The sequence below is a fragment of the Anabrus simplex genome, chromosome 1, assembly GCF_040414725.1.
Source record: "Anabrus simplex isolate iqAnaSimp1 chromosome 1, ASM4041472v1, whole genome shotgun sequence".
Taxonomy (NCBI): Eukaryota; Metazoa; Arthropoda; class Insecta; order Orthoptera; family Tettigoniidae; genus Anabrus; species Anabrus simplex.
The window spans coordinates 479,715,520-479,734,067 of NC_090265.1; the positions used below are offsets into that span (position 1 = coordinate 479,715,520).

The window sequence follows — 18,548 nt, forward strand, 5'->3', positions numbered from 1 at the left end:
ATGACTCTGGCATTATGGCAGAGATATTGTTCATAGATAATTTTTAGTAACACTGACTATACCTAGTGTACATTTCCTGTACTTGATGGTGGAAGCAATAAACTATCTACATTAGTTGCAGGGTCGTCACACAGATCGCAGCACAGGAGAAGCCTTAAAGTCCATTAAAACGGTAATATTTTATATATGAATATAGTTTAATCATGCAGGTACCTCAATGAAGTCAAGACAACTTGGTATTAACATCACTATTAATTATACAGACACAAAACAAAATATGAAACAAGTAACGTTTGAATGATATTGACAATTTTGAACTACTTTAGTTAAAATTGCACTGCCAGTTTCTGATGAAAGTACCAAACACAAAATTACATTTTCTCCAAACTGTCATTCACTCAATAAGCAAATTCTGACAAATTTCTACACCACAAAATTAAGATTTGGATGAGAAGATGAACGATATTCTAAATGGATTTGCACAAAGTTCAGTTATGTATAATGCATTTTTAGAAGGGAAAAAAAAGATGAGAACAACATTTTAGCGATATTCACTTTACTGGACATTTACTGCTTACACAAATCATGAACAAGGATATTGGGGATGATTTTATTCATTACTATGAAAGGGCTAGCTTGAAATTAATAAAAGGTTGTTGAAAACTAAATGATCTAATATTACAATGTTAAGTTCAACTTCAATTCTATCATGTTCCATATTGCATACCTACTCTCATACCACAAAAACTAAATAAACAGCACAAGGTTTACAAAGCTTAGTCATCCCCAATGTAAATCAGTTTCCAGTCACAGAAAGGATATTACTAAGAGAATTTTGAATGTTTTTTAAACAAAATATAAATATTTACAAGAATGGAAATTTGGTGCAGTAGGACAAATAAGAATACTGATACAAGAACAATAGGAATGAATGATCTAACCTACACTTATTCTTGAACAGCTTGAACTGGAGTATATGCAGAAAGATTCAGGAATGCAGGGTGATTTGACTGGTTGCTTTTATCAACTAGTCCTTGGAATGAACAAGTATCCTTCATTGCTGAGGGTTGCTTGCTTGCAGGAGGAGGTGGTGGTGGTTGCTGCAGGAACTGTCGCATAGCTTGGCTCAATGCAGGTGGTGGCATGCTGAACATGCTGGACCCATCCGACAGCTGTCCAAACCGGTTTCCCAATTGAGGAGGTATCTGCTGTTGAGGTTGCTGAGTGTTAACACTCGGTTGGAGGCGACCTTCATCAGAGGCTGAGAAACGAGAAACCCTATTTCTGTTGCCCGTATCTCGATCTTGAGGATTACTGAAGGAGCGAACATTCCTATTGAAAGGGTTAATAAAGGTTTTCCCATTGCTCCTGTCCTGTGCATTTGCATACTTGCCAACATTTCTGTTGGGTTCATTTCCAAGCATATTATTATTCTGGCCAAATGTGTTGCGATCGGGTCCATTTCCAAGCAGACCACTGGTTGGGTTTGGTGCATTCCCAAGAAGACCCCCATTATTCTGGCCAGGACCATTTCCAAGGAGACCACCCTTTTCACTTGCACTATTACCAGTCAAACTGCCATTTCGGCTCGCAGCATTACCAAACATTCCACCACTGCGATTTGATGCATTTCCAAACATGCTATCATCACGATTCATAGGCTTCCCCATCATCCTGTTACCATTAATATTAGGCATAGCCATTGGTCCCATCCCTTGTTTTGAGAATGGCACCGGCCGATTTGAATCCCATTGTTTAGGACCAACAGAATTACGAGGGGCATATCCATTTTCTCTGTTGCGTCCAAAAGCTCCAGTATTCCATCGCCCTCCTGCGAACACAAAAAATTTGATATATAGCAACATTCAAAATACAGGATACATGGTCAAGCCGTTACAATGAACCTCTATGGACTCATTTGGCTCAATACAACCCAGGTTCACAACAAAATGTTTCACTGGGCTGTAACATGAAAGCCCATTAACACAGGCAAAATGATTCCCCTGGGCAAGTCATTCACATGCATAAAATTGATTCAAAGCGATGTGTTTTCAATTGAAGGACAAAGTAAATCCAATAGGGTGTGTAATATTGCAAGCAATCTACCTCATGATACATATCGATGTCTAAAAGTATTAAAAAAATAAAAATATTTATTCCACCTTATAGATACTATTTGGTTGTGGGAGAATTAACAGTGTTAATATCTACTAACTTTAACAGCTTTCCTTAAATAAAAACTATGACAGTTTGTCACCCTGTTAATCAGAAAGGTCTTCGTAAATCTTTTTACAATTTCTTTCATGTTGGTCGCCACAAATGGGTCTTATGGTGGCGAAGAGACAGGAAAGGCGCAGGAATGGGAAGTGGCCGTGAAAACAGGAAACCAGGGTTGACAGTGGGAAACAGCGTGGTTACTGCGGTAGTTGCCAGTGGTGTTCATTAATACCAGGCCACGAATGTTAAACGACCCTTGATTTTTCTCACGAGATTCTGAGGAAAAAAAGGTCTTGGATTAGGAGATATACAGTATCACTCCAGAGGCTTCTGTGGCAAACATTTCTGTTTTATTGATAAAACAGCTTCACCTAACCGCATATGTATCATGAAAACCTATTTGAAACGCATGTAGAGAAATAACCTCACTAAAAATTGATATGGGAATAGCTTTCCAAAATTTAACTAGATGCGAGAAAATATAAACTATCCTCTGAAATCAGTGATGTACCCTGCCATATCTTGAGGTCTATCACATTCTTACTTAATTTCAGTATAAGGTATACCATTAAAATTAGTTCAGCCTTTATTTTTAATGAGTTAACTACTATCGGCTACGTTATTTACGCATTTATTATGAAAATGTGTTATCCTCTTTCATTTCGAATTTTCTTTAGAGAAAAGAGATGGGTATTACTGATCAACTGCAATATCGCCTTCGAATGTTGACGAGAGAGCTAGCAGATGCACAGCGCGAAAACCATGCAGCACCGAAGATGATTGATCACACTCAGTGGCGTACATTTCAGTTTTGTTATTCAAATAGTGTCCTATCTTAATTTAACTCTACTACATGTATGATGAAAACATACTTCAAGCGCCAGTAGAGAAATTATAACCTTCTCGCTATAAATTAACAGGATAATAGCCTTTCCGTAATTTAACGGACGCGAGATAATATAAACTAACCTCGTAATCAACGACGCACTCTGCTATATCTTGAGGCGAGTAGACCCATCTAATTCTTAATTGCGGTATTTAGCATTAAAATTAAGCGACTGTTCATTCAGCGTTTAATGATTTAACGGTTATCGGTCACATTTACGCATTTATTACAAAAGCATGTTCTCTCCCTTTCATTTTTCTTGCGGAAGGAGTCGACGGGTATTACTAATCTACTCCGACATTGCCTTCGAATGTCGAAGAGAGAGCTCGCTGGTGGGCATAGTGAGAAAACGATACAGTGCCGAAGATGATAGATTGCATGCAGTATAATGACTGAGTGTATAAATACCGGCAATGGAAGAAATCGAGCGTGCATAATTGCTCGTGATAACGGATGCGGCAGCGACAGGGTTCTTGCTGTAACTGAAGGATAATACAGAGTTTAATATAGGGATTCTGAAGGGACGGACAAAAGTTAACGGGTTCTCATATGACGAACTCGCTATAGCGGACTTCTACTGTACTTCGAAAAGTACATAGGAAATTATATACTTGAATCAATGAGAACTTGCACTAATACTTTTTTTTTTACAAACCAGTAACATTTTAAGTACAACACACAGGAAATGAAAATATTTATTGGAGTTAATGTGGTTATGTCGTACCTACGCTACCCCAGAATTCACGTACTGGGCAAGAAAGACCTGAGTTACAGCTATAGATGGTAAGAGAAGCAGAAATATGAAACTGCTCGATGATGCAGTCAGTGATGAGGAAAAAGGAAAACCAAGTACTCTTTATTACAAGCGTAAGGAGTGGGTACCTTCAAAACCCATGCGCGAATGTAGTATCTATAGATGAGCAGATGATGCCCTTTTGGGGTCACACTAAAATGAGACGGTTTGTGTGTGGAAAACCGAATCCATGTGGCTTGAAGTAGTTGTGTAGCAAGAGCACCGGATTGCTTCCCATTCGACCTTTTCATCCACGAAGGAAAAGGCGACACAGTTACGCCCAATGATTCTTAACAGACATTGGAGGGAAAGTAGTTATGCATTTGTGTGATGAATCTCCACCTGGATACCACATATGGACAGGTACTTCACATCTCTTCACCTACTGGACGTTTTACATGCAGAAGTGAAGTGTCAGGGCACAGGAACTCTTCAGAAAGTCCGGATAGACAAGGACGTACAACTGACATCTTATATAGACCTTAAGAAAAGAGGACGAGGGTCAACAGACAAAGTCATTTGAGGTGATCAGATCTACATTGTAAAGTGGTTCGACAACAAGCCAGTGCTAATGGCATAATGTCTAGAAGGTACGCTTCCCAACGACTGCCAGCGATGGTCAAGAACAGAAGGAACACATCTCTGTAAACACCCTGAACAATGAGGAGCTATAATACTTATATGGGTGGAGTAGATTTGCTGGACAGGGTCATTAGCTACTACAGGATGCGAGCCAAAACAAGAAAGTGGACTTAAGGCTGGTATTTCATGAGTTTGCAATAGCATCTTGGATAGAATATAAGGTGAGATCAAACAGCACTGCACAAAATGAAGCGGGATGTTATGGACCTCACATTCCGTGAAAGTTTTGCAGATCACCTACTGGACCCACAAGATAACTCTGATAATGAAAGTGATGGTGGTGATGACCGAGGCTCCGACAGCAACAAAAAATGTTTGGCATCTGTGCTGCACCAATCAGCTGCTCCGAAGAAAAAGCAAGTTCTGCACATGCCGGAAATGGCAGGTGCAAATACCCAGGATGCTTCAGTGTACATGCTCTTGCACGTTTCCCTACGTGTGGTGCACAGCTTTGCTTCGCACAAAACAGGAACTGTTTCAAGATGTACCATGAACTATGAGGTTACCAAAGTGTCACTTGTTGGTGCCTTTCCTGCGCAATGGTTTCAGTAAAGTTCCTCCCTGAAGAAGTGAAGCATCACTGACAATTTTCATTCTGCTGGTTTAGAAATTTGTACTTATGAGATTTTATTTACTTGGGTTTCATTTTTTTAATTGTAAAATCATCCAGCTGTCACTAGAATGAGCCAATGGACAATGATTTGTGTGGAGTTCAACCAAACTGTATTTTACAACAGTAATTTTCATGTTTTATTATTTGCTTGGTTATTAGATATTGTAATTTCTCATTTAATTTTTTTTTTCTAATCAATAAAGGACTGCTTTCGCTACAAAGTATATTTTTGTGATTTGAACATATGATCACCTTGGGACCCAATGTGTCCTATATGACATACAATTTTTAGAAAACCAAAAGTAAAAACATGTAAATGACAGCGATTGTGATATCACTGCTAGTAGCATGGACTAGTAACGCTTTAGTAAATCTTAATGTTTTGCTGGGCCTGAGGAGGATATGGAATGAATTGGACCGAAGACACCGAGAATTAGTGAATGGATCAAATTCAAACTTGTGAATACAGTCAAAAGGTTACATTACGTTTATGAAAAGTGATTGAAGCTCTGTAACACTTTCATTCTAATTTGGATTTCATTGATGGTATACAAAAGGAGCAACCAAACAGGGACATCAAAACTCAAACTGTTTATAAAATGCAATGTACTGTAGATAATACCCTATGGAATGTTCTTCCATTTAAATTACCTTGGATTAACTTGAATTCCAGGTTAACAACAGTAACAATGTTGATCACTTACCTCTACCCCCACCTCCAGGGCGCCTAGCAAGCTCCTCTAGTTGAGGATTCACAAACTGGTTGGCTTCCCGCAAGACAGATATGAGATCTCTGGCTTGACGGCTATTGCTAGGAGTGAAAAATGTATATGATGTTCCACACTCCTGGCTGCGACCGGTCCGTCCAATTCGATGGATGTAATCCTCTGAAGAGTTGGGGTAGTCGAAGTTGATCACAACCTTTATTCCTTCCACATCTATACAAAAACAAGAAGATGAATCAGGAAATAAAATGTAATGCACATGCTGTATATTCATAAATCATTCACTAACGAAAACAATCAAATGACTGAAGTATAGAGCAGAGTAATTTTTTTATACAAACCTGAATGTTGGCATGAAAGATTATGCAAACATTTACTTACCTCAATTATAAATCAACTTAAATTTTAATAGTTAACAATTCATGGGGATAATGACAAGCAGTGATTGTCAACTAGTCTGAGAAATGTACTTGTCTAATTCCAAAATGAAACCATGAAATATCCCACAATTTTAGTAACTTTACTATTAGAGCAAACCTTAACCAGAAAACCATTTGCAGGACATTGATTTTTTCCCCCAAACAGTTTGACTTTTGAATTTTGTACTGTACTTTCAACCTAGATGAAATTTAATGGAATAATCTGCTGCGTGTAGTTTGAACTTCCACGAAACAGGTTAAGTTATGATCAATCCCATAACAACAAAACTTGTACATTATAGCTGTTGACAAATACTCGTCTGTTTAAACATTACAACATAAAGTCTACCTCAGACAGTCGAACAAAAATAAACCACCAGTGCCATTAAACAAGGATTTGATCTCAATGAAATTTAGATCGGTTGAGGGATAATAGAACTATCAAAATTACAATAACCAAGTTACCTAAAATCTGCCATGAAAAAATCATTAGATCAAGAGCAATGCAAAGCAAATGTAGAATGGCACTGGAGGGTATTTCTTTCCAATTGGGATATGTACTTATATTGCTTCGAGTGAACTTAATCCGTGTTGGTGTTGCGATAGTAGCATCATATTTAAAATAGCATTGGCTTAAAACAAATAGAAGCCAGTCTCGCCAGACACAACCAGTGCATCCTCTTCACGTGAGCATATCCAGCGAGTCAGCAGAGGCACTGCCAGATGTTACATTAAGAAATCACTATCATCTTGCATGTGCCTCTGAAACAAAACACACCAGACTGATCAACAAGAACAAGAATTATGTAAATGCAGCAAATACAATATTTCAAGACTCCATATAGCTTGGAAGCTATAAGAGCTCTACAACACAAATAAAACATGGGGGAAAAGTGATATATGCAAGCCTGCAAACAGGTGTGGGAAAAATGTAAATCGGAGCCTCCATTAGTACTGCGCAGAAAATTTGTTGAGATGGGCCACAAAGAGATATTTAGTAAGAATTAACAACATTCCCTACTCTTATACTTGATCAGACATTAGAACCCTACGATTTCTCGGGTTAACAGGCTTGGGAAGTATTCCTTATCCCTAACTGTAAGCAAGATTGTCCAACTGAAAAATCACCTGAACAACAAAGCTGGTCACATGGAAATAACTTCTTCATAAAACAAAATACTTAATTAAAATTTCTTACATGAGCAATTCCCTCAAAAATAACAAAGACTGAAGAGCCAACAACGTATCTTACTTCATGGGCACCCAAAGTTATCCTTGCTCATACAACACCCAATATTGCAATTTAACAACATGCATATTAATAATAAACATACAAAAATTAATAACATTTCCCCCTTGTATTATTTGGTTGTACTATAAACACACAATGATATAGTGGGCTCCAGTAAGTCCTTTCAACTTGCAGGAAAGGATGATTCATATTGTACATTCCAAAAATTTACATGGTAACAGTACCGTACCAACAGGAGACATTTCACACCCTGGGGCCTCAGATGAAATGAGTGTATTGCTTGCATTAAAAATTAACAGCCGTATTCAGAATTGAATAGATTTCAGTTAGTGACAGCGACTGATTGCCTAGACTTAAAAAAATAAAAAAATAAATAAACACTGGAATTAAATGCACAACTTACATATACAGAACACTGAAAACACAGTATATAACTAAAATTATCCGGTTTTTTTTTAATTCCAACGTAACGAATAAAACAGCACTAGCCACAAGCATCTTGGAAAGATGGTGGCAATCAGACAAGTGCACTGCCACACAGGGGCAAAACTCTGGTAATTTTACACCTGAAAAGGTCTTGCACATTCCAAATCAATAAAATTAAATTAGTATACTTCTAAGGAATAATTTCAGATATAACTGAAAATAATTAGTTTGCCAAACCTTAGTGTGTTTTCCATTTAAATAGTTTGAAATATATACAGTGCAGAACTGAAGAAAAGCTTTACATACACTGCTGAATACGGCTGTAGCCTTATAAAACACTTTCATAAAACACTGCTTAACTTGTATAGTGTCAAACTGAGTGGAAATGTGAACTGCCATTGCCCCAAAGGAAAACCAACCAAGTAGGTTTGGGCTTCTTTCTTACTAAACCTCAGAATTTTAAGTTGGAGAATGGTGTATTTTTATTCTGGCATAAACAAATCAAATTATCTTCACCAAATGCCAGTAGCATAAGCCTGCCAAAGTCATGCTCCATAGCTCATGAGTACAAGGAGTATGCATTTTTAAGTGGAATATGAACCACAGAAACAAGAATTCTCAATTAACATCCCACGTGCATTGACTGGGATGCGAAATGTCTGCTTTTGTGAGAAAGAATGTCATTCCGATGCAAATGATGAAAACGACTTCAAGCCTTGGTCCAGTGCTACTTCATGGTAGAATGGAGATTCATAATATTGCACGACAGAAGAAGAATGGAAAGAAATCTAAGAATGCAGCTCCTATCTAGAGCCAACCTAACACTTATAATGCATGGGAAAAAAAGAAAGGAAAACTTAAATAGTTGTCTATGCCAAGTTTTTTAATGAAATTTACGCAACTTGCAGAGGTACTAAGGCTTTTAGAAAATTTACAGATGAAACCAAGCCTATGAAATTACTAGTAAGGAAACACTGAGGAAAGAACCAATGAGATTTGACTAGTAGAAATAGGCAAGTGAAACCTGAGTAACAGTAACCTATGAACCTATTTTCTGCATGAATTATTCGCAATATTTTAGCAAAGATGTACCACAACCAATTGATAACTGGCCTTGGAGGGAAGACGCGTGGCAAAAACAGTATGCGAATCTCTCCCAGATTGGTAAAAAAAAACACTGGTCAAGTACCTCACTATGAAAACAATGTAAACAAGTACATTTGACTGATAAGAGATACGAAAGATATTTCCCAACAAATTGATTTGTCAGTGATTTAATATCACATGAACACAAAGGTTTTCAGCAGCAGCAGAGAAAGATAGTGGGCCTAGCCTCAAGGTGGCCTGGTGTGAAACTAGGAAACCATGGAAAATCACCTTCAGGGCAGCTAACAGCAGGATTCAAACCCTACATTTCCCAAACTCAAGCTCAGAGGTACTAGACCATAACCACACCACCACCTTGGTCTGTATCTACAGTTGATCACTCCGAGCAGATAGAATAATCTGGTACTACCTCAGTCTGGTAGACTTACTGAATTTCATCAGACTATGCCCATACAAAATACTGAACTTGTTACCCAATACTAGTACTGACCTACAACAGTGCCGTGGTCAACTAAAACAAAGAAAAGTTTGTAGCCAGGAACACAACAACGAAACGGAACATTACAAGATACAATTCCAAGATGAAAAACTACGTTTCGAAAGTGTTTGCAGGTAAAATTTTCTAGGAACATACTCGTAAATTAGAAAAGTGATCAACCACTAAGATTCATGGGAGATGGTAGAACGTTTCAAAGCATTAAGCTGAACGAAGAGATTCACAAGATGTTAAAGACAAAATATAAAAGTTGGGTCATGGCTACCATCAATAGCAACAGTTTGGAAAGCTTATGACTGTAGTGCCTTGACATAAGCAAGGGATAACTGAAAGCAGCTGAAGATTGGAAACTAAACAGCAGTCATTTAAAAAAAAAAAAAAATCAATCTGAACACTGGAGCATGAGATATTCTCCAGTACATTACAAAATTTACTGACCAGTCACCAAGCAGGTAAAATGCTTGCTCAAACAAAAAATAAGAGCTAGCATATCTTACAGTTAACTTGGCTAAATTGCTTGACAATGAACCATATTTTACCAAATTTCAAGTACCTAAAAACTGAGCCAAATAAGGAGAGGAACTTACATGGTGCCCATTTCCTTCTTAAAATTACATGGTAAAGCCCACAGAAGAATTCCCAGAGACAGCAGTTTATAGAAGACAAGTTAAGTAGCACAGCATCAACCAGTCTGGAGTCATGAGCTACTATCACAGAGCTTCAACATCATCCCAAAACCTGCCAGGTATACTCACAGCTGCAACCACGCTAAGTTAAGCTTACAAATGGGAAGAACCACTGACCTAGGCCTCTAGCTGCCACATCTGTAGCCACCAAGATGTGAGACTTGCCATTACGGAACTCTGAAATTGGAAAAATGTAGCAAATTAATATACGAAACCCAGTGAACAATAAATCAAATACCCCTTTAATTTTTCCCAAGTATTTCAATGTGTGTGGTGGTATAGCATTTTTCTATTTAAAGCAAAAATGACAATCATCAGCATTTATTTACTATACCCAATATCATTAGATCCATTAGAGAAAAATTAAAATATTAAGTCTATAAATAGGACATATCTATAAACTAATCAAGATTACAAGTTAATTAAAATATAACCAGAACTGAAACATTTTCAATAACGTAAGGAAACAAAATTATGACAGTGCAAAAAGTTATCTACAGCCACAAACACTTTGAATGCAGCTGACAATGGACATTGTACAAGTTTCAGTAGTTTCCTGTATAACATCAAATGAATGCCTATACAGTAAAACCTCGATGCATCATTTTTCAAGGGGGAAGGGAAAAATGACAATGGATGCGGGTGACAAAACAGTGTGAAAGCGAAATAATAAAATACGGGTGCTGTATATGGGCATTTTCCGTCATGTGAATATATAAATAACAATAAGCCGGGTGCAGATTTTCCGAGTTGTCGCGACAGGCGATCTATGCGCTTATGAAAATGCAGCTCTACCCAAGACGAATCCCATTTGCTTAAGTCTGCGCGCACACGGCCCCCAAACCGAAGTGCGATGTTTACGCCGTTTTGTTTCACTTACATCTCATAATTGGAAAACCTTCAAGGTCAGTTCTTTTATTGCAAACTAATAACATACGTCGATATTATTTCTTGAAAGGAGATTAATTACATCTTTCCTTAGAGGGTGCCTATGTCGTTACGGTCCATCACTACTGATCTGCATTTAGGGCAGTCGACAGATTCTCTGTTTTCCTAGCCTTTTCAAACAAATTGGAAATTTACTGAACATCTCCCTTGGTAAGTTATTCCATTCCCCAACTCCCCTTCCTATAAACTAATATTTACCACAATTTGTTGCCGAATTCCAAGTTTTTCTTTGTATTGTGAACTTTCCTACTTCTAAAGACACCACTCAAAACTTATTCGTCTACTGATGTCATTCCACGCCATCTCTTCACTGACAGCTCAGAACAAACCACTTATGATACAGATGTTGATTCCCACAGGGAACCTGAAATATTTGTCCAAATGAGTAAAATTTATAATACCAATGACCAGATGGCCAGGCAGGCATGAATTTTTGAAAATTGGACAAAGTCTCTCCTAGAGACTTGGTACTGCTGGAGCACCAAGTAGCCTATGCAGTGGCCTCCACGGTATGCACTAGCCGTGTGTCTTTGTGGGTGTGCTAAGTACCAACTGATGAGCCCAACTTAAAGGTGGGCCGGCGTAAGGTTGCACATGACAGCTGCGCACAATATTGGTCACACTGCAGTGGCGCACGAAGCGATGTTGCCGCTGTAACAACAGCTGATTGCACGACACGCGAGTTTTTAAAAACATGGGAGAGATATTTTTAATGTCATCGCGATGATACATAATACAAATAAAATCCGCCGACAAAAATCGAACTTTATACTCACCGTTTATTCATCACACAATATGATACGAGATAAATATACTACGAAGTTCTTATTATTGCGATGTTAGAAGGTACGGAAGAAATCGGCCGACAAGAATCTCACTTTAAATACACCAATAAATGTTAGAATAATTTACACCGGTGCTAACACAAAAGGTTTCAAGTAAAATCTATAAAATTTACGAAAATTCAGAAACGTTATTTTCATACCTGATTGACAAAGGTAGAGGCTCGATATACTCCAGATCACTGCCATCACTACCGTCGCCTTCGTTGTCATTGTCATCAGATCATCAACTCCTGACAGTCTGATGATGCCATGTGTTGCTATTGCCGAATTAATAAACCTTGCGACATGGCCAACTTTCTTCACCCACAAAGCCGTATCCATTCGAGCAATACTCTCCCGAACAGTCCTTCCACTTCAGTAAGGACTTATTAGTGCGCACGTAATGTTTTACTTCACCCCATACCGTACCAATTCAATGAGGTTGAAGTGACAGTGGTATGGTAGCAACTCCATCACCTCGTGCCCTTGTTCCTTCGCTACTTCGTCGACTAATTTAGTTATACACATATGCGCTGGGGTATTTCTTTACCGCAGCCATTCTACTAACAGTTCTTTACGGGCGCTGGAAGTAGCGGTCTTGTCCATTACTATGGAGTGGTAAGGTGCATTGTCCATAACAATGACAGAAGGGACTTTGAGCTGTAATAATCGTACTCGTGTCTTCGTATTACACCAGCCTGGAAATAATTCCTGTTACAGGAGATAGCTTAATTCGTTTCTTTCCCGGAGTGCTGTGAAGCAAGTCCCTACTATCAGCCCCGTTTCCGCTACTGCTATGTACCGGTACCCCAGTCCCTTTTTACTTCTGTTCTTGGAGGCGAACACCTCTCTGAATAACAATACGATTTGAAAGCCCTAATGTTTGACATATGCGTTCCACACCATGATCTGCAGGAACAGAGAGGCGGCTAGCGTACGAATTTCCTCTCCCTCTCGTAAAACTCGCGAGTTCTCCGCACTAATTCTAATGCCTGACTATTAAGGGACACTCCGCGCTTCATGACTATGTTGCCGTTTCCGAGACATCGCACTGCATTCGTTAAAATAAAATTTCACAATTATCTCACAACGAAAACAAAACTTTCACAAACGCGCGAATGACACCTGACCACATGCTAGCGGAGATAGGCAAAACGGCAACACTTCAATGCGGTAGTCAAGCTAGTTATAGATGGCACCACTATACTACCCATATTGCCAACAACAATCGACTGTAAATAGTTCGTATTTATTTTGTGGCTCGCTTAAACTTTATAACATTTTTTTTAAAGTCTCATGTTTGTGTAAGCAAATAAAAGATTATAAGCACTATATGACATTAAAAAATAATTGACGTGAATAAAATGCGTAACTGTATCTGACATAAAAAGTAGTGGATTGGTGATTCTGATTAACGGGTAACGTTCTTCATTTCATTTTTGTAGTGGTGCCAACATGACTTACAACTGTCAAATGCAACCTTGTGCCGGCCCACCTATAGCACACAGGGGCAAAAAGCTGATAACCAGGAATGAGTTAGCTGGAATATTTATGTCCCATAACGGACCATTTATATTGGTACAGTGGAACCTCTATTATCCGTTCCCAGAACCTACGTTTTCCCGGATCATGCGTCCAAATTACGTGGTCCCGCGAGCACCATAATTAAATCACGTTATAAAACTCCCACATTATCCGTTACTTGAAGAAACGATTTCCCGGATCAACCCTCTAGAAATTTAACTCCCATCAACGCTAAATCCTCGATCAAGCGTTTTTCAATAAACTGTATCTCACGAATGGACAACTGGCATATTTGTGTATCTTGGATATAAGACAAAGTCATCGCGATCATTAGAGCAAGTACCGTACTGGAAAAGCGACCAGCAGTGAACTTGGATAAGGGACAATCTTAGTATCCCATTCGGGTGGTATTGTATAGAGAATCTTGGAAATAAAAAATCAGAGTGGCCACAACAGCTGTACGGCGATATAGAGCATTTCGACAGCTCTACTTGAAGACTGGACGAGTTTCGTCAAATGTTCGCATTTATAAAACGTCCACATTATGTCCAGGGTTAGATGTTTACATTTTTACTTTTTTCCAATTGTATTGCCTTACAGGTTTTCGGCACTTTCCTCAAGGCATTGTATAGTAATGGTTTTCAGGTAGGAATCTAAAACTACTTATCGTATACGATTCTGTTATCGAGACCAGAACAGATGTTGAACTTTACATACAAAAAGCCATGGGAGGTTTTGGGATTGCCTGTTAGCGTTTTGGTCCTAATATAAGACTGGGAATTTTATGTTTTCGTGTTCGAAGTAAAAAACTGCAGTAGTTTTATTTCCACACGTTACATGTAAATGGGTCATATCATTTCCAACTCTTAGTGACGTGCAGCGAGCGCACTTTCCAGCTGAGCCCAAGGTAACAAATAACTAATTTCTGAAGTTTTGACGATTCTTTTTCCTCTCAAATTTGATTGGATTAGCGAGGGGCAGAATTGAATGTAATGCATTTGAGGCCTGCTTAGAATTGATACCTTCGAAACCATTCTCGAGTTCAACAAAAGCTTTAAAAGTCGATGTAGGCCTAATTTACGCGGTACAAGATTTCCAGAAATTGACTACGAACTAGAGACCAAATTACAAAGGAAGATTAAGTAAAAGAAGGGATTTCGCCACCATGCCGGGTGCTTTTGTATCTATTGTGCTTTATTTTATTACATGAGAGAATTAAAAACTACATGTGGTCGATTGTCGTTTGGCTTGGCGTTGTTAGACTTTTCGAAGAGTTTGGCTAATCAAAGTTGCTGAACAGAAAGAAGTTTTCACGGGAAACCGATGAAGTTTCCCCTGTAAAACAATGTGAAGTATTGAGATTTTGAACTCTCGTACCGGTAATTAATGTTTGATGCCAGTTTCGCGGTCCAACTTGCCTGCCTCTCATTCCGAGGGCCCGGGTTCGATTCCCGACCACGTCCACTCAGACTGCGGACTACCTTTAATTGAGGAGCTATCTATCTAATGGTGAGATGGTGACCCTGGTCTAGAGAGCCAGGAATAACGGCCGAGAAGATTAGTCACACTCACCATGCGTCACCTCGTAATCTGCAGCCCTTCGAGCTGAGCAGCGGTCGCTTGGCAGGCCAAGACCCGTTGGGGCTGTAGTTTGGTTTGGTTTAGGAGTGTTGTAAGATAATTATTTATACATATTTCATTTTTGTGATGTTTAGCCAAATTGCTAACGGCTTTCATTCATTCCCGGATTTTCCGCTTTCACGTGTTATAAGTTTTATTTAACTCTAAATGATGTCTGTGTGGCTGATGACACGAGTGAAGATGACATCATCAGAATGATGACATGCCAGTAGCAGAGAAGTTGGCAGCAAAAGACAATTTAAAATGAAAGCAGTGATGAGGTTTGACGACATCATCAGAATGATGACATGCCAGTAGCAGAGAAGTTGGCAGCAAAAGACAATTTAAAATGAAAGCAGTGATGAGGTTTACTGTGGGGTAGGCCAACTGCTCAACCGACTGATCATTAAGGTATTTTGTATCACTATTGCATATGACAATGCGATATACCAATATCCCTTTTCTGTACGGGTCGAGTATGAAGGGAGACTAATTTTCGTAGTTTTTACGACCATATGCCCTTCCTAACATCAACTTATTCAGAGGAAGTGAGACAAAACGAGTGACACGAGTAAAACTGACTATATCATACCTGCCAACCTACGAAGAGAAATCCGGTAGATCCGTATGCGGACATTTTTTAACGCCACGCGCATGCGTAACAGTCTTGAGACATAATGAAAAGGACGGCAAGAGGGAATATAAACAATACTAATACAAGTCATATCACCCCTTTCAGCATCGTATAAAGTCGTTTCCAAGATTCTGGAACGGCAAATAACAAGACAACTGGATAAAGAATTAGGAGAATATCAAGCAGGGTTCAGAACTGCAAGGTCTTGTGCTGAACAGATACAAAATCTGAAGACCATCCTTCAATTGCTAATTGCATGTATTCAGCACCTAAGTTAACCCTGGATGGTGGCAATATTCTTAGCCACTTCGATCGTTTTCCAATCCCAGTTGCTTGCACAGCCTTCATAATCTTCTTTCTGGCTTACTATTTAGCCACTATCCTTTCAGGCTTGTGGCTTATGGCGATAAAGACCAAATTCATTGCAAATTGTTAAAAATATGTTGGGTGGCTAAATATTTAGCCAACAGCCTATAAAGGGTTAATATTTGTCGACCGTTATTACACACTCATTTTTATTGCTATCTCGGAGATTTACTGACCTCGGAATGTGTCAGTGTTCCCAATGTTCTTATGCTTTGAGTGAACCTGTCCCTATATTTTTAATTACAGTAGAACCTCGATAATTCGAAATTGGTTAATTCAAAATCCCACGTAATTCGGAGAAGCTCTCGTTCCCGGAAACATGAGATACAGTTTTGCATGTTATTTAAATTGTTTAATTCGAAATACGGATAATTCGTAATTCGAAGTACGTCGGCCCCATTACCGAAATTCAGACTTTCAATTCGAAACTGCCTTTACATTTTAAAACAATAGTATGTTACAGAGTAATTTCAACTCGAAATTTATCCGCGTCATAACAGAATGAGTGTTCCAGAACGTGGAGGGGCAGCTTTCGGCACTTACACTCACTTCGGTGGGTCTACAGTGCGCTTCATGTTGCAAAGTAGAATGAAATCGGAATTCTTTTGTATTCAACCTTTTAAAGGAACGCCGTAATATCACGAAACAGGCAGCGTGCGGGAAAACAGAATGCGCGAACGCTGACGATGCTGACAGTTGACGAAAAAGCGTGGCTCATATAATAAATTAGTAGGCACTGAACAATACTGTAACACCAATATGAATGGTCCATTCTTCCCTATGGGAATCAACATCTATATCATCACAATACTGTAATTGCCGATGAAACTGCATTGCTTTATTTCAATGCGAGCCGAAACGGTCTTAATGGCTTTAAAGGAGAAAGTGCCAGCCGGAGAATCGTACAAGGGTGGGGGATGGGGGTCATTGTAGTGCGTTGCAATTCACATGGAAGCGAGAAACTTTATCTCCCCTGGTCATAGAAAAGCTCGATAAGCTACGTTTTAAGGGCGTCTGGCACTTTCCATGCCAGTATAAAGCATCTAAAAATGTAAACAGTACAGTATCGAAAATATAATGCATTTGCACAGGGGAACCAGCATAATTCATCCTCAGCTTTGAATTGTGTGATTGTTTTCTTTCGTTGCATAAGGTTATGTACGTCAGTGATTTATCCACGTGCATTATTTGAACATTGTAAGTGCACCCTGTTGGATACATTTCGGAAATAGTTTTTCCATGGCATTGGAAAGGTCTAAACTCTGAATCGAGGTGATTGCATGTATTAATGGGTCTTAGAATACTTTGTGATGCGGCAAGTGTTTACATTTCTGTGCCATGGCGGGAAATCGTACAAGGATAGTCATAGGAAAGTTAGATTTTAAGGGCATCGGGTACTTTCTGTGTAAATACAAGGCATCTAAAATGCACACAGTATAGTACTCCAATGAATAAAGCACTTGCACATGGGAGCCAGCATAGATTTCTCCTCGTCTTTGAATCGTGCTTTTTTTTTTCTTTCGTTGCGTGAGGTTATATTTGCCAGTAAGATATGCAAGTGCATTATTTGAATACTGTAAATGCACCTTTTTGGATACGGTTCTTTTCTCATGGCATTTGAAAGGTATAAACTGTGAATCAAGGTTAACTGCATGCAGTGACGGGCCTTAGAATATTTCGTAACGCGGAAAGGGTTGGTACTTCTGAATTGCGAATTGGCGGTTAATTCGAAATCACATAATTTGAAGTCCGAGTTTTGAATCTCAACGACTTCCAATTACAAGGTTTTACTGCATTCCAATGCGCCATTACTTGCGATTTAAAATTGATTATATTATAATTGCTTCCCCATACGGAGAGCTCTAGGATGGGTACACCAACATGGCGGACCGCGCGCTCAACTCGGCATACTTTCTCCTGTAGCGGAGAGCTGCCATCAGCGATCCATGTACAGAGATCGGTGAGTATGAGCTATACGGTTAGCATGTGTTCGCCTTCTGTTCAAGGGGCCTCTACAGGGTCGAGGATTTTAACTTTCTTTGGTTAATTTGAACGGTTCAGGGGCTGTAGGTTTGCCGAAATAAACATTAGAATTAATCTTAGGTAGGGCTGCATCTTCTTATGCGCGTGTATCACGTGACAACTCTAAAGACCTGCACGCGGCTCGAGGCCACGCCCAATTATTGCTGTTAATAATAATAATAATAATAATAAAACTTTATGTAACATAAAATGTCCGAATACAGTACCCGTATTTTATTATTTTGCTTTCTCTAGGTTCTTTATGTTGCCTGCCTTTAAAGTTTTCCCGCATCAGTAGTCATTTTCCCCGTCCCCTGAATAACGATGCATCAAGATTTTCCTGTACAT

At 39.0% G+C, this 18,548-nt stretch overlaps 1 protein-coding gene across 1 annotated transcript in view; it reads right to left on the minus strand.

Moving 5' to 3' along the window:
* Positions 1–539: 539 nt before the first annotated feature.
* Positions 540–18,548, minus strand: part of LOC136856972 (uncharacterized) — a 55,361-nt gene continuing 37,352 nt past the window's right edge. The window contains exons 11-13 of the mRNA XM_067135285.2: positions 10,380–10,439; positions 5,856–6,089; positions 540–1,831 (exon numbers count right to left, since the gene is read on the minus strand). Coding sequence (XP_066991386.2) covers positions 948–1,831; positions 5,856–6,089; positions 10,380–10,439 — 1,178 coding nt within the window. The 3' untranslated portion in view covers positions 540–947. The remainder of the gene's footprint in view (positions 1,832–5,855; positions 6,090–10,379; positions 10,440–18,548) is intronic.